Raw genomic sequence first — 24821 nt, forward strand, 5'->3', positions numbered from 1 at the left:
TAAACCTTTAATTCAAAGTTGCCGTTATAAAACTGTTAAAACCGGAGGCCTTTATCTGACGCACTCGGAATCGCAATGATTTTACCGCTTCCTTCACGCGGTCACGGGTGTCATAGGTTATCAAATATAGAAATTTCCTTCCTTAACATTTCCTTGCACTCACAACAAACAAGTGTCAAATAAACCCCTATTACGGTTTCCTTTCACATTCAATTATACCAAGTCTCTTAAAAATACATTCTTATTCGACTGGCAATTGTCCTAAGCGTTATCCGCAATCAGCCGCTTCTTACAACAACACTCAGCAAATCTGCCAAATAAACAAACGCACAGACTGCTGACTCGCATTATGTAAATATTTATGAGACACAATGACATTACGACCGCGAAGAATAAACGAAAGCCATTCAAGATATTGATATTATGCTTTATCGCGGAAAACTACTTTCATTCTATATTTCGCGGTATAAGGCGAAACGCAAATTTGGTTTTCATATCGGCAAAACTTCCTGTTTTGTTCAAAATTTGGTTTTCATATCGGCAAAACTCCCTGTTTTGTTCAAAATTGTTTTGTCTATTAATGTATTGTATTAAGATTGTCAAAATAAAACCCAATACAACATTTTGCTTTAGGTTCAATGTGTGTTTTAAAAACCCTTATAAGATTTTAGTAGAATAGACTTAAGGAGGATTTAAGGAGAAAGTATCACTAAAGCTGAAAGCGTGGGAAACTTATCTGGCTAAAGAGCTAGACAGGTGTTTCATTTTCAAAGATCAAACTAAGATTTTAATGAGGTTATTAATTGAATAAAACCAATTAAAACACGTGAAACTATGTGCGCATTGATAGCAGGAGAGTCACAAAAGCGGCGACACCGGTTCGGTAATAAATACACACTTCAAGTCTTTATTTCAGTGAATAAAAGCAATCTTAGGCAAATACTATTCAAACAATTAAAATTTTATTCAACGATTCTCTTTTTTTAAGGTTTGCTAAAAAAATAAAGTCTCTTATAATTTATAGCTACGCGCTCCTTCGTTGTAAGAGCTTAAAATGTTTAAGCCGGTTTGTTAAACATCTTTCTGTAATTCAACAAAACTTCGCTCAAATTAGGGAACCTGTTTTCCCTTTTCCCTTTATTTACTGTCATTATTTATGAAAACATGTTGAACATGTTAATGGAAATGTCGTGAATGGCAATTCTTCATCAAGTGTTTTGCACAATACGTTTAAAACTGGGTGCGGTGATATGGTTGAAAATAAATACCTATATACCTCTGCGTTATTCAACCAATATGTTTCAAGGGGAGTAACTTGTATTTGCATTTCGTTGCTATCGTTGATTTTAGAACCGTGTCTGTACTGTACGACGGTTCTATAAAGCATCGTAGCACATTGCTACCAATTGGGTGCTACGCGGCCTACGAGCATACGTTGTAGCACTGTCTACGAACACAGTCAATACATACATTGAACGAACGCTCTTGCACGGGGAAATGATGGTTGTATGCGGGAAGGGATGGAATAACCTCAAATATTGGAAATTGTGGTAAATCGCGTCAAAGGGCGTCGCTACGGTCCAATAATTTGCTAAATGTCAATTCATTGGGGGCGAACAATCCAATAGATAAATCAAAATGGGACTTTAGCAGTACAATATATGTTAACTTGTTGGTTATCGTGTACCCTAATTTGCAAATGCAGTGGAATCTACATATAAACTTAAAACTAAAATTTAAATTTAACTGCCTATTTAATCCATCTATCTAATAGCACCACGTGGTTGCTGGGACCGCCAAATATTTTTATTATGTTTAATATTTAATAAACAATTTTGTGTGTTTGTCACGTTTTCTTATATGACTCATTAAGGGAACTATAGGTCTGTTTGTATTTCTTTGTCTTCAATTTCATGTTTATATATGACTGTTTGTTTCTCAATAAATAAATAAAAAAAAAAAACACCAGTTATTCTCACACTTTTTGTGCCTGCTCCTTCCGCGCGCTTACTATCTTACATCGTCCGGCACCTGCTTAGCCGGTTTACATATCGCCCGTCTAGAAAACTAAAAAAAAGATAAGTGAGTTCTATTTGACTAAACCGACTCAATGTCAATAAATACAATATAAAAACCGGGCAAGTGCGAGTGGGACTCGCGCACCGAGGGTTCCGTACACATTTATAGGTATGTAAACGGGAATCGTGTCTTGAAGATATTTCCCGCTTTTTCCGAGTGATTTAATTCATCCAGTGTAAGCAGAGCCCTGCTCCTAAGCAAAACGTACGCAGTGTGGGGTCAGATTATATTGGTTAGTGATATTTACAGACAGACAAAAAATCAAGATTTTCAGACTTTTCTAGTTGGTTGTGTTATAATAGCTACCTTCACACCAAATTTCAAGTTTCTAGGACAACTGGAAGTACCCTATAGGTTTTCAGTGCACGGCAATTTGTATGGAATCACGTTGTTTAATGACTGTAACTTTTGATTGCGTTGACTTAGAAGTTTGATTTTTTCAGGGCTTCAAGGGACCGCAGATATGAGTATTCGATATCAATTTCAGCTTGATACCTCCACGCGTTCCTGAGAAAAAGGGTCTTGACAGACAGACAGACGGACAACAAAGTGTGTAAGGGTTCCGTTTTTTCTTTTTGAGGTACGGAACCCTAAAAATGAACTTAAAATATATGCCTTTAACCTCTCGATTTGTCTCAAGTGGCATTGGTAAAGGGAAACTGTGGGGGGCCACCTTTTAGAATATATAGATACGGACAGTAGCTGCTGGTTTGTGGCTTGTAACGTGCTCTGCTATTCTGGGTTGTTAAGGCTCACCCTATTATTCGGGACAGTGGACCATAAGCTCGGCGAGCTACACTAAGATCATTTTAGGCAGACGTGCATTGCCTTTTCCGCTGACTGCCGCCCTATATTGCCTAGCATAGTTGATTAACAAACCCCAAAATTTACACTCCAATCAGTAGTACAACGCTGCAACCAGTCTGTACAATACAATCGCTGGTGCCTGTCTTTCGCTCCTTCACTCGTAGGTCGTATCGAATATTTAGTTTCTTCATAGGTATTGTAGGATAGAACTGGCAGCTTACATGATACCTATAATATAGGATATTATACTACTTGCTTTAGGCTCTCCAAGCCCTAACTCCGGTAGAAAGTTCTACGCTGACACTATTTATGTTTTTTTTTATTTGTTACTCGTATTCCATATCTCTATTATTTGACTCTATGTTCTGGCCACAACAATCCAAGTTATCTATTTTTAGATGAAACTAGTGCTCAGATGTGTTACCAATAATAAGTATACAGCGTGGAGACCAATAACTTATTTACGTGGGTTCAATTTTGAATCTCTCTTAACATAGCTCGATTCTATCAAGAACGTGCTACAGTTAGATTAACATTGACTATAACGCTGTGACGTGCGATTGTATATTGCTTCATGTTGCCCCAAGCAAAGCATGGCGGCGTACTGTTATTGATGTCTTATTGTTTATAGCTGAACAGTTCGACGATATATTGGATTGCTACCTACCTTTATGCTAATTAAAGATTATGTTTGTAATTTATGGTCAGTTAAATTTTTTTAGTGCATGATTGACTCTATAGTCAATCAGAATAAGTGTGAGGATTGGTATTGGGATCGGTTTGTACCTAGTTATCTGTATCGATTTGTTGTCCTATTAAGGTTGTAAATGTAGCTAATACAGCTGGCCGGTTTGGTTGAAATTTGGTATGCTGTAGTAAGATGAAAGTCTGGAATAACACAAAGTTTACTTTTTATCCCAACCACATGGGACTTATGTAAAAAACAAAATGTAAAATCCTAATCATCAAGTTTAGAGACAAAATTTTGCTCGAAGATAAACCCTTTGTGACCAATCTAAAACGAATTCACCCTGCGTACATTTTACTTAGAACCAGGGCTCTACTAACACTGAATATTCTAAGATAAATACGAATTTGTACTGACCCATCCAACTTAAACTGTGCCGGTGTTTTGAGGTGCGGAACCCTAAAAACGCGCAGCATTAAATCAAGCCGTGTTATAAGTCCTATTCGTTTAGCCTGAGGGTGATTCGTGAGCGCACGCGGAAGCGGTGCAGACGTAGCCAATATAGAACCTCTTGTTTGCTCAGTTTGTTTATCTGAGTGTTTAGTTGTGATTATAACGAACAAGTGCTTAGAATTTTACAAGCAGTAGGTACATTTGTTCATATAAATTTAAGACACACGCCAGTAAATATTGGCGTCTTAGTGGGTCTTAGTGGCTAAATAAAAAGAAAAGTAAAAGAACGAAGTCTCATCTGACCGCGATTTGAATCCTAGACGTGCGGTTTGTAATTTAAACACTATAACCGCTAAAATAAAATCATGCTAGATCGATTGTTCGTCCCCAAAAACCTGTACTTCGAGCTATTTCCGTGATTCCCGAAATAAATAAATAAACATGCAAGAATGAGATATACAATGTTGCATCATTGCGCGTTAAACGATGTTTCCGCGTCCGAACTAACGTTCATGATACTCGGTGCTACGGTTGCAGAGATAAAATGATACGTTAAAATGATACGTTAATGATGGACCCACCCTTAGGAAAGGCGGATTCCATTCCAGCACAATTAGGCACCAATGAGACGCTCGCTAGTCAGGAAATGCCTTTGCCCTGTCAAGTTCTACAGATAGTTATACAGATAAGGACTTTGTGATTATACAAAGGCTGTATAGCTGTAGGTAGAGGAGTCGTGGTTGTCGTGAAATTAAACGGAAATCGAACGAAGCTGCGGCCGCCTCTAACTATAACCTCGACAGATAGCAGATGCATCTGGCTATTATCGCGCCGTGATTGGATCCGTAGGTTTACGATTGACATATCCACTAATATTATAAATGAGAATGTTTGTAAATCTGTTTGTTTGTTACCTTTTCACGTCTAAACTGTTGAACCGATTTAGATGAAATTCAGTATAAAGATAGTATGCTTACCCGGAAAGGACATAGAATAGTTTTTATCCAGGAAAATTGCATGATTTCCTCGGGGTAGCGATAAACGAATTCTACGCAGACGGAGTCGCGTGTAACAGCTATTAGATTGATAAAATTGTACCCATAATGGAGCTAATGAACTAGAAATAAGTACGTTCTTAGCTCACCCGCAACCAAAGCAATTGTGTCACCAGAAAACCGGAAAATTAATTTGACTTTTTAGTACCTACAGGTAGGTACAGTCAAGCAATTCGATTCCTGGGCCATTCATAGAAACTTATCAATATAGCAATACTTACTTTTATAGAGAGACATTTAAAAAATACGCGTATATTATTAACCACGAAACACTACATATTGTAACGCAAATTTGATACAGCTTTAATCTCTCATGTTAAGATTTACCGACAAAACTACAAATGTCGACTAGGAAAAAAAAACTTGTTTCACAACAAAATATATTGTCACTCGACATATGTCTGGTCATCCGTCCATCTCGTTGGTGGACGTCCTAATTGATTGACTGTAGATTATATACTACAATCTAGTACTTAATCGTCCCATACATAATTTCCAACGTATTCCACGTATGGTCCGCATTGAATTTAACAAAATCTTGTTACCGTTACTTCCGCCGACGTTTCAAGGTGTCCAATAAGGAAGTGCGGAATCTGTCGCGGGACAAATAATGGTTTCTGGTAAATATTGAATGAATAAAAGAACTCCCCTCTTCCCATTTTCAGTTCAAATTCTATCTGTGGAAGGCAAAAGGGGCCGCGTAGCCTCAGCGTTAGTTATGTGCGACTTTTACGACATTCTCCTTTATTATTTTCGGAGCAGTGTGCGGCTAGCTTTACTGCATACTTCGACCGTAATAGGACAGTTTTGCAAAATTACATTCAAGCCGACGTGTATCAGATACAATGTGTGTAACGTTGAATGAAATGAGGTTTACGAGTACTGCTTTGGATATACGTAGTAAATATTAACATGTTTAAGATTTCTCTGAGATTCTACGCCAGTATTTTAAAGGAGCAATTCATTTACATGGTGTTACAAAAATACTGGTAAAGCGGAAGGGGGTTAAATGGTCCCTTATAAAGTGTCCATTAAGAATATTTGAAAACCGTAGTATTTATCACTGTACGTTTAACCGCCAAAAAAACATTACACTGTTCACTGATAATAAAAATTCTATTTGTAAAAATATTAACTTATTCAAAGTTTCAAAAATAAGTACCACAGACTCTTATTCCGACGCAAAAAGGCCGTAGTAACATATTTTTGAGTGGTTCGAATAGATACTTATTTTTGCACTTGACTGCCCGCGTGGATTTCGGTTATCGCTATCCCGCGGGAAATATGCAATTTATTCTATGTCCTTCCCCGGGACTTATACTATATGTAGGTATACCGAAATTCATCTAAATCGGTTTAGTGGTTTAGACACACGTATCAGTGGAGCGAAAGAGTCTTAAAATAGGTTTATACAAGTTTTCTCGCGATGTCTCTTTCACCGTAAACCTCGTGGTAAATTTCGGATGTAATTTCGCACATGAATTTCGAAAATCTCAAGAGTTGCGACTCCGGGAACCCACGACCCTCTGCTTGAGAAGCCAAAGGTCAAACTACATGGCCACCACGGTTCTTGACTAACGTGAGTGATTCAATCAAAATTTCCAGAAAAATCGTTCCAAGGATATTTAGCCTACCTACCTACTAGCTTAACAATTATTCCGAAACATTCTAAATGTATAACTTATGGTATGGCGTGTAAATAGCCAATTTTTTGGGGTAGCAGACCAGGAGCAACCAAATTATTATGATCATTTATTTAGGTATTTAATTAGGTTGTGTTGTTAGTTGTATAACTTGTTATAACCGGCGCGTGTATTGTTACAGCAGTGCGCGCCATGCCCGAGCCGCGGCGAGTGCCGGCGCTACAGGAACCGCCGCGGCACGTCGAGTTCACCAACAGCACCGGCGCCGTGCTCAGCTGTTCCACCAGGGGAGAATACCAGGTACAGCATCGTCACTAGAAATGCGCTAAATAGTGCCGTTATGTGATGCGACATCATATTTTACATCTCTGAAATATCATATCACTCGAAACATCACCCGTTGGATGACGTTGCCGCTGTGCAATGTTTGTATATATCTACCATATTATGATCACTGTATTTTATGTTCTGACAATAAATAAAATGATTATTGAGTGATGACATTACCTACTATGGAGGTACTGAGACATAGCATTACTTTCATCTCTTTAATTGCGCTGAAGTTGGAAAGAGAGCCTCTGGTAAGCGGGTGAAAGAACCTATGATACCGAATCGAACCGATACCGAGTGATGTTTGTTTTATCTGTGCAATGTATGGCATGTATGGCTATAGAATACTATAGATATAACTTGTTAAGTTTCTTGCCAGATTCTTCTGCACAAAGGTTACTAGGCTATTCCTTGTGTTTTTCCTGCTAAATAACGTGTTTAATAATGGTATCTCAATTTGAATAATCGAAACTGAGTTATGTATTAACCGATGCCCCAGATCAAAATCTAAGCTTTGTGTTGATTTGATTAACTCTATTAGTTAAACCATCAAATCATCGTTTCGCAGTTGGAGCCATTGATGAACCACAAACTGACTTAAGTAAGTCGGAGTTGGCGCAATGTTAATCTTTATTTTATTGCTTAGGCTTTTAACAGTGTTTTCCAAAATCAACGTTTTCTTATATTTTTACTTTACAAGTTTTCAGTAGAATCTTGAGCAGAGTCCTTAATATTGTCTAATGCGCTGACGTGCGCGATGGCCCTTACCGTTTCTTTCTCTACCCTCGTCTTGTACCGTGTGACAGAAATAATTAATTCCAAAAAAGAAAGAATTAGAGCGCTTTCACGTATAGGCGTTTATGTCGCGCGACTGTAGCGCTTCTAAGTCGCATCCATATGTCGCAGGGAAATGATAAAAACAGGGATTTGATCAAATTCCTCAGGGATATGATCAAGTCCCGGGAGATGATAAAAAAACATCGCGTTGTATCATTTCCCTTGCGGAATTCAGTGATTTGATCAAGTCTCCGAGCCGTTTTAGGGGAATGATAGAATTATAGCAATGGCCGATGGATTTCTTCATTTCCCTTAGCAATTTGATCAAATCCCTGAGCTGTTTTAGGGAAAAGATAAAACGAGTTATTTAAGTCAACTAGATTCGAACATTTTACTAAACACGTCTAGTGATTTGATCAAATTCCTAAACAGATTTAGGAATATGATCAAGTCCCGAGAGATGATAAAAAACATCGCGTTGTATCATTTCCCTTGCGGAATTCAGTGATTTGATCAAGTCTCCGAGCCGTTTTAGGGGAATGATAGAATTATAGCAATGGCCGATGGATTTCATCATTTCTCTTAGCGATTTGATCAAATCCCTGAGCTGTTCTAGGGAAAAGATAAAATTATCATTTCCTGCGACATTGTCTAACACGCAAGAGTGCTACTTCTTAAGAGCGCTTTCACATATAGGCGTTTTTGTCGCGCGACAGAAGCGCGACTGCAGCGCTCCCACCTAGCGGTGGCAAATACTGTGAACAGCCGCTGTAATGTGAGGATTCGCTGTGCAGCGCTTCAGTCGCGCGACAAAAACGCTTATATGTGAAAGCGCTCTTAAGAAGTAGCGCTCTTGTGTGTTAGACAATACCATCTCAGGTTTGTTCCGATCGCTAACATCGGTACTAGCTATGTGGCCCCAAGTAACAGCCATATTGCGTCAGCCATATTGGCTGGCATAAGAATGTTAATCCGAATTAATTTTCTACTACTCATCTAGATGTTAAAGCCCTACATTGTTTAGAAAAAAGGCGGTTTTTGTAACTGATATACCTAATGCTGAAGATTAAGAGTTCGTATTTTGGAAATTACATAAAATTAAGGAAAGTATATACTTTTTTTTAATTTATTTAACTTAAAACAATTAAACATGCATTACATTTAGTGTTACTCGCCAAACTGTAACGTTTATTGGCGAGAAGCGCTCATTTTATTTTAACTTACTTACATAACTAACCTAACCACCTCATTCTACGGAAGAATATGTAGTTGATGTGTATTTGTTTCGAACACAGAAACAAACGCGCGCGACTGTCATTCGGCCATATTGACATTGAGTAATAAATTAGCTTCCAAGTAAGTCGGTTGTATCATTCGCTCCATAGCTGCATACTTCTCATTGGCGACGATTTGTGTCTTACCCGCGTGTGTGTGTTGTGTGTGTGTCTTACGTGTCTTTAAAAAATTTAAAGTCATGTCTTATTTGGGGAGCCTCAATTCTTTCGATCATAATTCCCAAGAGTGGGAGATTTTCCACAGTCGTTTGCAGCAGTTTCTTATTCTAAATAAGATTGTGGAAGCAGGGACAAAGAGTGCGCTGTTACTAACGCATTTGTCCGACGAGACATACCGACTATTGAAGAACTTGGTGCATCCGCGGGACGTTGCCGCCGTCGGATACGACGAGCTGCTAAAAGTACTCAACGAGCATTTTTCACCGAAGAGATGTACGTTTGCCGATAGATGTAAGTTTTACGAGGCGAGGCGTGACGTAGGAGAGAGCGTCGAACAGTGGGCGGCTCGGATCAGGGGATTAGCCGTTCACTGTGAGTTCGGGAGCGCGTTGGACTTGTTGCTGACGGACAAGTTCGTGCTGGGGCTGCGCGCCGGCAAGGAACGCGAACGACTGTTCGAACAGGACGCCGCCACGCTCACGCTCGCGAAGGCCATGCAGCTGGCGCAGCAGATGGAGTGCGCGCAGCAGGCGCGCGCCTCTGGAGTGGACGGGACCGTCAAGCAGGAGCCGGTGTACCGAGCGGGCAGCGAGCGCTGGGGCGCCGGCGCCGCCGCCGCCGCCGGCAACCGCGACGCCAGGCCGAGGCTCTGCTCGGTGTGCGGTATGAAGAGCCACGACGCTAGCAAGTGCCGCTACAAAACCTACCGGTGTCAAGTGTGTGGTGTAAAGGGACACCTTAAGAAAGTATGCGTTTCTAAGAAACCTGACTGCCCTGTGCATAACGTCGAAGCCGAATTTTTGGCGCCAGAGGTTAATGAGTGCGTTGATTGTAAGGATTGCGAACTTCTGAGCTTGAGGTATGTTAATTATAAACCAATATCACTTAATGTATCTGTTAATCATACGAAACTGGATATGGAACTCGACTCAGGTTCGGGTACTACTGTTATATGTGACAAATTGTACAAAAAGCATTTTGCTAGTCTGCCATTGTCGAAAAGCGATCTGAAAATGTGTCTATACAATGGCCATAAAATCATGCCATTGGGGTTTTTCTCAGCTAAAGTTGTTTATCTGAATAAACAACAAGAAATTAAAATTTACGTAATAGAAAATGGTGGACCCCCACTGTTAGGACGTGATTTTATGGCCAAGTTTAATTTGTCTATTGCTGTAGATAATAAATTTGTCGAACCAGAGCAGAACTCGAGTGAGGTATCCAAGTTATTGGCACGTTTCAGCAACTTATTTAAAGAGGAATTGGGTACATTTAATAAGTTCGAAGTCCAACTACAATTAAAAGAGAACGCGAAACCTAAGTATTTCAAGCCACGTTCAGTTCCTTTTGCCCTTAAAAATAGGGTAGAGGAAGAAATCGACAGGCTCGTTAGCTTAGGCATACTCGTGCCTGTTAATTTTTCGGAGTACGCAACGCCGATTGTACCTGTTTTAAAAGAAAACGGAAAGATTAAAATAGCCGGTGATTTTTCGGTAACATTAAACAAGGACATGGTTATCGATAAGTATCCTATGCCGCGCATAGAAGAGGTATTTGCTAAATTAGGTGGTGGGCAGAGTTATTCAAAACTGGATCTTAGCAATGCGTATAATCAGTTCGTTTTGTCTGAGAGTTCGCAGGCTCTTACGACTATCAGCACTACGAAAGGTCTATACAAATATACGCGACTTGTGTACGGACTCGCTAACGCACCGGCTATTTTCCAGCGCGCTATGGAGTCTCTGTTGCTGGGCATCGAGGGCGTCAGCTGTTGGTTGGATGACGTGTGCGTCACGGGGCCGACTGACGAGTTGCATTTAGCTCGTTTGCGTGAGGTTTTAACCAGACTTAGCGACGCAGGTTTAAGGTTGCAAAAAGAAAAATGTGTTTTCTTTAGCAGTAATGTAACCTATTTAGGTTACGTAATAAGTAAAAACGGTCTGCAAAAATGCACGAAAAAAGTCGAAGCCATTAAAGACGCGCCGACACCTACAAATGTAACTGAGGTGAGGAGGTTTCTGGGATTAGTAAATTATTACCGTAGTTTCGTACCGAACGCTTCAAGCTTATTGAGCCCCCCTGCACGAATTACTACGTTCAGGGTGCGAGTGGCAGTGGGGCCGGCGGCAGCAGGACGCGTTCGAGGCGGTCAAGCGGGAGCTGTGCTCGGAGCGCGTGCTGGCGCACTTCGACCCCGCGGCGCAGCTGGTGCTGAGCGTGGACGCGGGCCCCGCCGGGCTCGGCGCGCTGCTCGCACAACGCGACCCGCACACCGGAGTTGAGCGCCCGCTCGCGTTCGCTTCGCGCTCGCTTAATTCCAGCGAACGAAACTACAGCCAGATACAAAAAGAAGCCACCGCAATTATATTTGGTGTAAAAAGGTTTCACCAGTATCTATATGGTAGGCAAGAACCTTTTATTTTAAAAACGGATCACCGACCTCTGTTGTCAATTTTCAAAAAAAAATAACGGGATATCGGTTATGGCTGCGTCGCGATTGCAGCGATACGCTATCATTTTGTCGGCGTATAACTACGAGGTGCAGTATATTAGAAGCGCAGATAACATCGTGGCGGATTTCTTTTCTCGTGCACCGTTGTCAGATTCGGAAAATACAGGGGAGGATGATATGTCCTTCTTGAAATTTTTAGATGCCAATGTAGCTCCAGTAACGTTACGGAAATTAAGGGAAGCGACGGCTAATGATTCGACTTTGAAAAAAGTGATTCAGTATATGAATCAAGGGTGGCCGCGAAAAATGAATTGTCCCTCAGTCTTGCCTTATTTCCAGTGCAAGGCAGATCTGGAAGTGGAGCATGGTTGCATTTTTCGAGGTCATCGAGTAGTTGTACCGTCGGCATTTCGAAATCAGCTGCTCCAAGATTTACACTCTGGTCATTTAGGCATAGTAAAGACCAAAAGTATTGCACGAAGTAAAATGTGGTGGCCCAAAATCGATGCCGACATCGAGCGGTGGATTGGTTCATGCGCCGCATGCGTGGCCGTGCGGCCCGCGCCGCCCGTCGCCGCGCCCGCGCCTTGGCCGCAGCCTCCCGCGCCGTGGCATCGGATACATATCGACTACATGTCCATTTACCAGAAGGTGTACTTAGTTGTCATTGACGCGTATAGTAAATGGTTGGAATGTTTGTTCATGAGTAATGGCACCACCACTCGAGCGCTGATCTTGAAGTTGAAGGAACTGTTTTCTAGATATGGCATACCGCAGGTTATTGTATCAGACAATGACGTTAAAATAAATTCAGTTGAATTTATACACTTTTGTTCAATGAATGGAATTCAATACGTCACGTCTCCCGTGTATCACGCGTGCAGTAACGGACTTGCTGAAAATGCGGTGCGCACATCTAAAAAGATGATTAAATGTATTGTAGAAACGACTGGGTCACAGGGTGAGGTCCATGACAAATTATTAGGTTTTCTGTTTGAATATCGTAATACGCCCCATTGCTCGACAGGTCAAACACCTGCGTATCTTATGATGGGTCGCAATTTGAGATCACGATTGGACCTTATTCTGCCTCAGGGTCAAAGCAAAGAAAACTGCGATGGAGCAAGTACTGTTCAGCATAAGAGTAGAATTTTTAATGTGGGAGAAAATGTCTGGGTAAAATGGTTTACTGATAGAAGGGAGACGTGGACTTTAGGTCAGATACGTAGCAAGATAGGCAACAGAATGTTCGAAATATACGCACATGACTATAAAACTGTGTGTAGGCGTCATCTCGACCAGATGATGAAATATAAAGGGATTCATTTAAGTTTAAGCAACGAGGGTGAAGGTTTTGATGGCGATATATATCTGCCACCGGCCGACGAGCCGTCATCGGTACAACCACCGGCGTTGCCGCCTCAATCCCAGGCGACGCCCGCGTCTCAGCCGTCACCACCATCGACTTCCCCGAAGGTGAAACCGCTGCAGTCAGATACACTGCCTGTTGACGTTATGAGTGACGAGTACGACACAGCCCTGTCGGGGGAGGACGAGACCAGCGCTGAGCCGCGCGCGCCGGCAGCAGAGGCGGCCGCACCAGTCGCCACTGTTAGCGACGCATTGCCTTCACCGCCGCTGCCTCAGGTCGGTAGGCCTACTCTTAGACCAAGGTCCAAAAAAATAGATTATAAGGTTTAGTGTTATCATTATGTTGTGTGTGATGTTTATTTGTGTTTTTCTTGTCAGGTCTTAAAATTGACGGTGGAGAAATGATGTGTATTTGTTTCGAACACAGAAACAAACGCGCGCGACTGTCATTCGGCCATATTGACATTGAGTAATAAATTAGCTTCCAAGTAAGTCGGTTGTATCATTTGCTCCATAGCTGCATACTTCTCAGGTTACCTATAAAATTAGATAAACATCTAAGTACCTGGAATGTCTTCTACTCGATATTTATGTTTTGTATTATGTATTATCTCCTTAATGGTGAACCTTAATGAATACAATATTAACTCAGGGATATTAATAAAAATTTACCCTCGGGGTATGGAATATTCACAATAACAAATACCCGGGGTCATATTTTTCCATTGTCTCGTTACGAATCAAACGGGATGAATGGCACGGGCGCCTTACCGGCCTTTTTAAATTAATTCGGTTTAATTGCGATTAAATTGAAACGGTCGTAATTGGGAATTTGCGAAATAATTGTTTAGTCGTTTTATTTGATGACAGGCAATTTATTTGTTTGGCTACGTTTGTTTTTAACTGGCTTTATCATGAATAAATTAATCATGTAAATTGCACCAATTGCTTGAAAAGCATCTTGTGAATGAGAATCTTTCAAGAAATTGATTAGATAAATACTTAATTCCTTTTAAATAAAATAAAGTTACAAAATATCGGAAAACATTACGTGATTTACAACGCTCGTTCTTTCATTTTAAACTCTCGCGTTTCTCACTCATATTCACTAAGTACATAATTGTGGCCATAGCCGTTGCAATGAATTCAAAACAACGAAATAATTTTAGCAATATATGTAAATGATCATAATTAAATCCCGGCTTATACTGAAAGGAAATAGCATTTCTATCCCTGTTATAATAATATTAGTTCTGTGCCATCAACAGTTTAGTCAAATCAAGAGCTTAATACGCTTATTATTGTCCAGCCCCCAGGCCCCGCTGGTTCCAACTCGAAACTTCGATTTCCGGAACTCCGGCCAAGTTCCGGATCTCGTTATCATGCTAATGGTGCCGTGTACATTGTATTGTTCCTAGAACCCGGGGGACCTTTAAGATAGTTACTATTTGGTTAATAAGTTACCTTGCTTTTGAAAATTGATGAGTTTAGTTCGAAGAATCTCTTACAGCGGGATTTAGGTATTATTTTGTGACCATCTATACTTAATATGAACCTTATAATATTTTTATATATACTTTAAAAGTGTTTGGGCACAGGTCGATTAACAAGATTGGCTCGAAATTTGCACCACGAATGGATTGATGAGTGAATAAAAGTAGATACAGATGTGTTACCTATTTGAATACACATCACACAAATATGAAAATGTCATGTGTCATTTTCCTACAAAAATGTCCCAATAACATTACTTTCGTTCAATCCATTCGTGCCAGCTTTTGTGAATCGACATGTACCTACGCGTGGATTAAATTTGTCGTGTGTGTGTTGTTCACAAAGTGTAAGTAAGAAAGGTTGCGTGTAGGTATGTTAAGCTCCAGGTTAAAGCTGCTGGACGCAAGAAGAAGATTCTTATAAGTTTGACCGCTGTATGTCTGTGTGTCCGTGTGGTGTCGGGTTAGAATTACACCTCTCTATTTCTTCCGTGGGTGTCGTAAGAGGCGACAAAGGATATAGGTTAAGGTATACCGTAGGCGACAGGCTAGCAACCGTACCGTTGTACCGTTTTTGTTAAACTTTAAATCTAAAATTGCTAAAAGTAGCTCCGAAGCGGTAACGTTTCGTGTTTTCTGCCACCACATTTGGGAGTACTGGCGTAATGTTTGTGTGTGTGTGTAGGAACAGAACAGATAAAGCTTGTTGGGATTACTCCAACCATTGTCTAGAAAAACAAAGTTTTGTACATGCATTTTCAAAACGGCTTTGGAAACCCGTGGGAATTTAGTACTGTGTAGTACTCATATTACTAACACTCAACTAACTTAACTACGTAATTAATCTTTGAATTGCTCGACGTTTTGAAAGTGTAGGATTTCACATCCTTTTAACCGTGCAAGTTTTTCGAATTATCCGCGACTCAATTTGGTCTTTATAATGTGTGAATACAAATTATCGTAAACCGATCCAGGTAACACAGTCTAGTGAAAATTTCACCGTTGAAAAAGCGTCCCACTCACGATGCAATCCCAGGTCGGTTTGATCCCGCGATTTGTCGAGTGCAGAGTGAGCAATATACTTCAGTTCAACAAGGCCATTGGGTAATGTACTGTCATCCCGCTGAAGGATTGTCATGTGAGAGTATCATCTTGGGCAATTTTTTACACGTGACGATTAGGACACGACTGTTGAAAAGGCCTGAGCCGTTTGCATGGACTAAATGACTAGACTACGACGTTTTTACACTAGATATTATCTACATTCACCTGCATTATCTGCCATAGCGCAGCTTGCAAAAATATCTGACACGTACCGCCGGCCCTAGAAATAGAGTCGTATCTGCAGATATTTATGCAGGCTTTGTAGTATCAGATATTGGTGCTGGTGACTGTACATGATAACAGATCTACAACCGATAACCACGACTACTCTGTCATTTTTTTATTCGACTGGATGGCAAACGAGCAAGTGAATCTCCTGATGGTAAGAAATCACCACCGCCCATAGACACCTGCAACACCAGAGAGATTGCAGATGCGTTGCCAACCTAGAAGCCCAAGTTGGGATACCTCAAGTGCCAATAATTTCACCGGCTGTCTTACTCTCCACGCCGAAACACGACAGTGCAAGCACTGCTGCTTCACGGCAGGATTAGCGAGCAAGATGGTGGTAGGAATTCGGGTGGACCTTGCACAAGGTCCTACCACCTGCAAACCACTGCTGCTGTCATGGTGGCCTAGTGGTTTGACCTATCGCCACTGAAACAGAGGGTCGTGGGTTCAAACCCCGGCTCGCACCTCGGAGTTTTTCGAAATTCATGTGCGGAATTACATTTGAAATTTACCACGAGCTTTGCGGTGAAGGAAAACATCGTGAGGAAACCTGCACAAACCTGTGAAGCAATTCAATGGTGCGTGTGAAGTTCCCAATCCGCACTGGGCCCGCGTGGGAACTATGGCCCAAGCCCTCTTGTTCTGAGAGGAGGCCTGTGCCCAGCAGTGGGACGTATATAGGCTGGGATGATAATGCTCCTTTGCTTTTCTACCATAATAAAAAGTATATTATCAGACGATAATTGGCAGTTACGTTGCAGTCAGAACGCAGTCCATCTGTAATCACCCTTACACGTGGTTTATTGACCAGCCGCACTGTGTAAAGGGCTTGCGCGATAAAAAATGCAATATCACTTGTAACACGACTCGCAAGTTCGGCCGCCGTAACGAGCGAGCTTTGTCATCCGCCAGGGGGCGCTAATGAGCACCTGTCCTCATCGTTTACACTAATAAAGGCTCCTGAGGCTTGTCCATGATCATTTATCTGGCAGTTAGTCGTAGTTTCATTACCTATCCGAAAGTTAATAAGCGCATAGCAGTGGCTTATTAGTTTTTGAAAAGATGAAGTCTGATTCTGTTCCCGTTGTTCTACAGTACGATATAGGGAAAGTGTACCAGTGTATGAACACTTAAGGAAATTTTCGACTTTTTGTTGTGACGTGTCTTTTAACTAGACGTATAATCATCTTTTTTACCAAAATTCACTTGATTTCAATATTTAATTTTCATTTGAAAAATCTTCGTCAAAATCTGATGTTATTTCTTGAATGAAACATAGGTATAATCTGTTGTAGCATAGACTAGCGTAGAGATGGTGGAAAATTAAACATTTAAAAAATCGATTAATGCTCGATTTTTATTTACTTACATTAAAATTAAAAAATGGTTACTACTACTTATAAATAATAATTGAATAAACAGTCTTTGGAATTAATTCAATTATTGTAAATAATAAAATAGACAAAAATACTTTAATCTATTCAATTAATAAATTAATCTATTTACTGAACAGATTAATGATTTTGCAATAGGTTCTAGGTTTTCACATCACTAAATGTCTATGGTCGGGTAAATGGCGTCTTTGTTTACACTTTTCATAAATTGGATTGACATAAACCATACCGTAACTACGGACTGCCTAGTGGTTTGACCTATGGCCTCTCAAACAGAGAATAGTGTGTTCAAACCCGGGCTCGAATCTATGAGTTTTCCGAAATTCATGTGCGGAATTACTTTCGAAATTTACCACGAGCATTACGATGAAGGGAAATATCGTGATGGACCTAGTCAAACGTGTAAAGCGATTCAATGGTGTGTGTGAAGTTCCCAATTTCCACTGGGCCCGCGTGGGAACTAAAGCCCAAGCCTTCTCATTCTGAGAGGCCTGTGCCGAATAGTGAGGCGTAGGGATGATGAATGTTCATTGAAAATATTCGTAAAATAACAGAAATATTGAAAAATCCCCGACATTGTCAATCCAAAGTTCAATATTATGTATTATAGTTACACGTTTAGTTTTAGTTTTGTAACTGAACCATACATTCCTGTATTATTATTATTTCCTTTTTTTTCTTTAATTTTATACTGTAGTTTTTAAGTATTTTATTTGTAATTATTTTATTTTAAAATAATGACTGCCATGTTTCATGCGGCGCATTCTTCTTGGCAATGATGGTCTTTCCGAAAGCGCTGGTAGTTTAAAAAAATAACGTGAAAAAGTGCCTATTGCGGCCTTCTTACTGAATAAATGATTTGAATTTGAAATATCCCAAAAACGGCTAAACCACTTTTAAAATATAGCTAAAACCACCGTGAGGAAGTTCGTTTTAATTTCATTCGTTTGAGAGCTACGATGACACAGACAGACATTGGCGTCAAATACCACCCCTTTTTTGCGTCGGGGGTTAGTGAATGTTTCACGTGAACTGTGGCAAATGCGTCGTATAAGTTTACTTAAAATGAGCAGCCGTGCCGCCCTATCCAGCGTTACTATTTTCACGAATAAAAGAGCGATTTTCTTTTGAAAAGCGACAATGACATTCAAATGACTGGCGATCCCGCTACCTAATTGCCTGCCAGACCTCACCGCCTGTTGAGCACCGACTGACATTTATCGCTTTAAGTAACTCCCTTTTTTATCGATATTGACGTTTCAAATTGTTTTTACTACAATAGACCTAGTGATGGGATCAAAACGGAATATTTCGATTCCAATAAAACTGCTTTAACGGGCACGTATCTGAATATCGAAAATTGAAATATCGATAGTTAAAATATCGACGGTTTTTTATTTCTTAAGTTTTGAAAATTTAGTCTTTTTCGAGTACTACCTTTTCGCAACGTAACGTTTGGCAACCTGTTTCATTTCGCAACTTTTCATTTCGCAAACTCTAAAACTGTTAATATTTCAGGATTTATTTCAGGGCCATCGTGTAGAACCCTTTAGGTTAGGTTAGGTTAGGTTAGTTTTATAAAAATCCTGAAATATTTACAGTTTCAGAAAATAAATATTAAACAATTGGGAAATGAAAAGTTGCGAAATGAAACAGGTTGCCAAACGTTATTCGCCGAAACATTAGTAAACCGTCTTTTTTTCACATGTTTAATACAAGGAATTGAATAACAGGTGGTGTACTCATTATAAAGCCGTGGTGGCAGAGTGGTTTGACCTATGGCCTCTCAAGCAGAGGATCGTGGGTTCAAACCCGGCTCGCACCTCTGAGTTTTTCGAAATTCATGTGCGGAATTACATTTGAAATTTACCACGAGCTTTACGGTGAAGGAAAACATCGTGAGGAAACCTGCACAACCTGCGAAGCAATTCAATGGTGTGTGTGAAGTTCCCAATCCGCACTGGGCCCGCGTGGAACTACTGCCCAAGCCTCTCATTCTGAGGGGAGGCCTGTGCCCTGCAGTGGGACGTATATAGGCTGGGATGATGTACTCATTATGGAGTGATTCCACCTAATCCTACTTTTGATATTTTGACCGTCGACTTTTTAACTTTAGATACCTATACAAATTTTCGATATTCAGATACGTCCCCGCTTGAACGGATTATTGAGGAACACTTTAAACAAGGCTTTTTGTGAATCGAACTCAAGTCCTATGTACGAATTTATAGTCACTAATCATAAGCTGTAATAGCGCCGTTTTTAGGGTTTTGTAGCCAAAATGACAAAAAGGGAACCCTTATAGTTTCGCCATGTCTGTCTGTCTGTCTGTCCGTCCGCGGCTTTGCTCAGGGACTATTCTCAGGGAATTCTAGAAAGCTGTCATTTTGCACAACTATATATGTAAACTATGCCGACAAAATGGTACAATAAAAAATTAGAAAAAAAAATTGTTACAGTACCTCCCATAGACGTAAAGGGGGTGATTTTTTATTTCTCATCCAACCTTGTAATGTGGGGTATCGTTGGATAGGTCTTTTAAAATCATTAGAGAGTTGCTAAAACGACTTTTCGACTCAGTGATTTGTTTGCAAAATATTCAACTTTAAAGTGAAAATTTTCATTAAAATCGAGCGTCCCCATTCAAAAATATACATGAGCCAGGAGGAATGGAGCTATTATTAGTCGTCTTGCTTACCTACTTACTATAAATATTGGGCTTCGATCGCACCTGCTGGCTCGTGCTCAGGCACCGACTTCAAACTAGTAGATAACCTAACCAACAAAAAGTTGGAAAACCCCGACTTTGTCACTTCAAAGTTCAATATCTCAAAAACGGCTAAACCGATTTTGATGAAATATGTCTAAGAACCATCGCTAGAAAACCTGCTTTCAAATAAAAAAAACGCATTCAAATCGGTCCACCCGTTTAAGTGCTACTGAGCCACAGACAGACAGATAGACGGATAGACAGACAGACACACATAGCGGTCAAACTTATAACACCCCTCTTTTTGCGTCGGGGGTTAAAAATACTTTCAAGGTTTTTGTAGTCGGTTCTATTTTTGTTGAAAAAAAAAATCTGTCCCGACCAGAGATCAAACCCGGGTCCCCATGCTTCGTGGGCAGGTTCTCTAACCATTGGACTACCCGGTCGTCAAATTATGTTGATTCAGGTGTTTGCTGAGGTCCATATCGTTGGACCACAATCATTTTAGGCACTTGTCCCACCGCCGACGATGAGCGAGAAGCGAGCAGAGCGAGTAACTAGAAACGAGTGGGCGAGCAGTGAAAAGCGAGTGTTCGAGCACGACGGGCGATTACTCGCTCCACTCGCTCGAGCCGGGCGGCCGCCAAGCTAACAGTGCTGAGCGAGTATCGCTGAGCTAGTTTTATTGCTCAGCGAGTTTTATAGCTCTTGTCGCTGCGACAAAAGATGTAAGAGCGAGTTCTCGCCGGCAGTGTGAACCGCCAGCGATCAACTATTAATATATATGTCTCTTTTACTCACACAGGATCTTATATCTTTTGTTCGTTTCTTGAGCGAGAAAATAGTCGATAGCCAATCGTTTCCTCGCCGGCGGTGAGACAACTGCCTTAATTTGCATTACTGCTATCAATAAAGGCATGTGGTATCACTAAAAGTGATGACTGAAGCAAGGTCTACAGACATACAAAGGATGTGGTTCCTTGTAGTACTCACATTTGTTTGAAAAACAAAAGGGGTTATTTTTACTGTAGTTCTTGTGTTGTCAGGCTATATTTCCTACGCAATCTAGTTTCATAATAAAGCTATTTACCTATCAAGAAACAGAACATTTATGGCGTTTTTACTATTTATGCGACGCCGTTTCCTCCTTGCTGATATAACCCACAGTCGTTTTTCGCATGAGATATGAGTTATGAGCTGGCTGAAACGTCTGAACTAGTTGACTAACTTGATATAAATAAAGCTGTGTGTTCATAATTATTACTACTAAATACTTACTATGTTTTATAATAACATGCTGTGAGTATTGTTTTAATAAAGGGCAATGTTAGAACTCGAATTAGGTAGTATATTTCCTGTGGTCGGATCGTTTGTGATTCTTACTTATTGTATGTATGTATGTAAACTCTTTATTGTACAAAAGAAAATTAACAAAATCACGCAAACTTAAGATACTGGTAATGGCGGACGTTCATGTCTCTACCAGTCGCCTTTGGTGGACAGAGGAGCTAGCAAACAACATTGTAGAAGCAGACACTGGAAGTTCGACATCGGTAGGAGATCTACGCAGCTTAATTGGTAATGGCCTGGTCAGTCTGTCGCGCACATGATGTTGGAGCTACTAAAGCCTATTGGAGACCCGATGGAAGCCAAACGTAGGAATACCACCCTAGATGGGCATGAACCTGGAACCCAGCTTCGCAAATCTGCAACATGCAAATCTGTGATGCACGGCCACCGTAGACAATATGCTGATAACGAAGAAGCAGAAATATTACCCATGCACTTAGCGTGATAAGTAAGATTAATCTATTCTTAAATCCGGCACGACACCGACTCAATCGAACTGCATAGGGTTTATTACCCTTTTTTAGGGTTCCGGAACCAAAATGGCAAAATCAGAACCCTTATAGTTTCGCCATGTCTGGCTGTCTGTCAGTCTGTCTGTCTGTCTGTCCGTCTGCGGCTTGATATATATATGAACTATGCCGACAAAATAGTACAATAAAAAATTCAAAAACATATTTTTTTAGGGTACCTCCCATAGACGTAAAGTGGGGGTGATTTTTTTTTCTCATCCAACCCTATAGTGTGGGGTATCGTTAGATAGATGTTTTAAAACCATTAGGGGTTTTCAAAGACGTTTTTTTGATTCAGTGACGTGTTTGCGAAATATTCAACTTTTAAATGCAAAGTTTCATTAAAATAGGCGTGTCCCCCTCTAAAATCTAAACCGGTGGGTGGAAAAATATAAAAAAAACAGGATGGTAGTAAGTTTATCAAATTTTCAAGGAAAACTATAACGGCTAAGTTTGCTTGAGAATTATTAGTAGTTTAAGAGTAAATAGCAGCCTAAGGTATAAAATGTATATAAACTTGGAAGATTCCGTATAAAATACGAAATCCTTAGAAAAATATTACTTAATTTTGTCATAATGGCTACGGAACCCTATTTTGGGCGTGTCCGATACGCTCTTATTTTGATAAGAGTAACTGCTAAATGCGAAACTGTCCTTTAATTTTTTTTGTACGGGTGCAATGGATGATTTGTAACAACAGTTTATGTCTAAATTCGAATCTGGTAAATGCATATTCCGAAAATAATGTTATAATGAGATGGGTGATCTCTTTAACATAATATAATCGCTTACCTCAGTTGGGTCAACGTGCACATGTGGGAACAGCGTTCAGTACAGTCAGCGTCATATAGTGCGTAGCAGTCAAGATCACCAAATACTTGGAAACATCCAAATAGTCATTAACATTGACCCAATCAAAGCGATCAAATTGCTCAGGACATCCATCGTGTACAAATAAATCGGAGCACGCACATCACCACTGGTAGCGTAGCAGCCATAATATCCAAAAGTATGGGACACACTAGAAAACTGAGCTTTATTTAAAAGGTTTAAGGTTTAATCTCGAGTTGAGTTGGGTAACACGTTAAGATTCGACTTTTTGTTTTTGACAATCACCGAAAAGAGTACCAACTTGTCAGTGATCGTTCCGTCTCTTTCATTTGAAGCCTGACGCCTTTTTTCACATTTTTATTTACATTGTCAGAATTTCGGATTAACGGATTTCCTTTTAATATTTTTTAATATTTTTATATACTTGTTTTTATTGTTTACTTATTAATTTGGAATTAGCGAATAAACGTTTCTATTATATTCTATTCTATTCTATTCTTTTAAATATGGCTTGAATTGGCCAGTATAATTACATTATAAAAGAGTTTTTATTTAATTAAAAAGGTAATGACATGTGCATTTTGCACCAAGAGACTGAAAATGGAACACCGTTCACGTTGTATTAAAGATGACTAGCTAACTAGATCATTGGACCTTATACGGTATGTAATAAAGTCAATTTTTCTGTGGTGTCCCATACTTTTGGATACTTTGGCTGCTACGGTACTAATGTCGGCTTGAATGTTATAAAGTATTTGGCGACGTGCGTGCTCCGGTATTTGTACACGATGGATGTCTCGAACAATTTGACCGCTTTGACTGAGTCACTGGTAATGACTATTGTATGTTTCAAATTTTGGTGATCTTGACTGCTACGTACTATATGACGCTGACTGTACGAGTACAAAGTAGCATTCCTGCTGTCCTCTTTTATAACCACTATTTGCGATGCCATTTTTCACAACATCAACTACCAGCGAACGGTCCGCATCATCGCGGGACCGAACCCGCATCCATCTTCATTATCCGCGCCCGACTAAGAAAGCGAGCGATATTGGCGGCCGCTATAGTCATTACTTTAACTAGTTAGAAATGGAGGATTAAAACATTTTTTGGCATCAGACGTTACTTTATAAATCCTTAACTTTGTATTCCTGGCTGTGAGGCCTGGACACTAACACAAAAAGAGGAATATCAACTCCTTGTAGCGGAAAGGAAGGTCTTGCGTAAGATCCTGGGACCTGTCAAGAGAGACGACGGCACGTGGAGGATCCGTAAAAACAGAGAGATCCAGGAGCTGGTGGCTGAACCCAACATCATCGGCGTAACAAAATCACACAGACTTCGCTGGTTCGGCCACCTACTACGAATGGGAGAGGATCGGGCTGCCAAAAGAGCGTACGTGGGACGACCGACTGGTCGCCGCCCGGTTGGGCGACCCAGGTACCGCTGGGAGGACAGTGTCCAGGCGGATCTGCGACGTCTCCAAGTCGACGACTGGCAAGAGGCTGCGCTGTCACGATCGGGACAGATGGCATGCTCTCGTTTCGGAGGCCAAGACCCTCTTTGGGTCCCTGAGCCAAATTAGTTAGTTAGTTAGGCGTTACTTTACGAAGGTGCATATCAATTGATTATAAACGATTTATTTCTTCACCCACGACCTTACAATTGCTATACTTACTTCGTTTTTTTTAGCATTATTAAAAAGGGTATACAATGTTGACGAGTCTTTTTATTGAAAAAACGTTTTTAAATATAAAATAAATAAATAATATATAAATATCATGGGTTCACTTGACACAAATTGACCTATCCCAACTAACAAGCTTTTTAATATAGATACCAAGCAACGGACAAACATACTTATATAGATAAATACATACTTAAATACATATTAAACATTCAAGACCGAGAACAAACATTCGTATTTTCTGCCCCTGTAAATTATCTGCATCCACTTTCGAGAAGCGATGCGGATTTACAAGTTCATCAGACGGGCCTTTGCATCCAGAGACTAGGTTTCGGCACAAGAGAGTGTAACATGTATCTGAGGCCCCATGAGGATGCTAGTATTTTGGTGTACTGAAGCC

General features: G+C 40.4%; 1 protein-coding gene across 1 annotated transcript; it reads left to right on the forward strand.

Annotated features, from left to right (window-relative positions):
• Positions 1-6906: 6906 nt before the first annotated feature.
• Positions 6907-13601, forward strand: LOC141445207 (uncharacterized; the record flags this gene model as incomplete). Its single annotated transcript, XM_074110993.1, has 3 exons — positions 6907-7025; positions 9382-10145; positions 13488-13601. Coding segments are annotated over 3 exons (890 nt in total), but the record flags the coding sequence as incomplete, so codon positions are not given.
• Positions 13602-24821: the final 11220 nt, after the last annotated feature.

The sequence above is a fragment of the Choristoneura fumiferana genome, unplaced genomic scaffold, assembly GCF_025370935.1.
Source record: "Choristoneura fumiferana unplaced genomic scaffold, NRCan_CFum_1 Sck3bRy_56;HRSCAF=226_pilon, whole genome shotgun sequence".
NCBI classification, from domain to species: Eukaryota; Metazoa; Arthropoda; class Insecta; order Lepidoptera; family Tortricidae; genus Choristoneura; species Choristoneura fumiferana.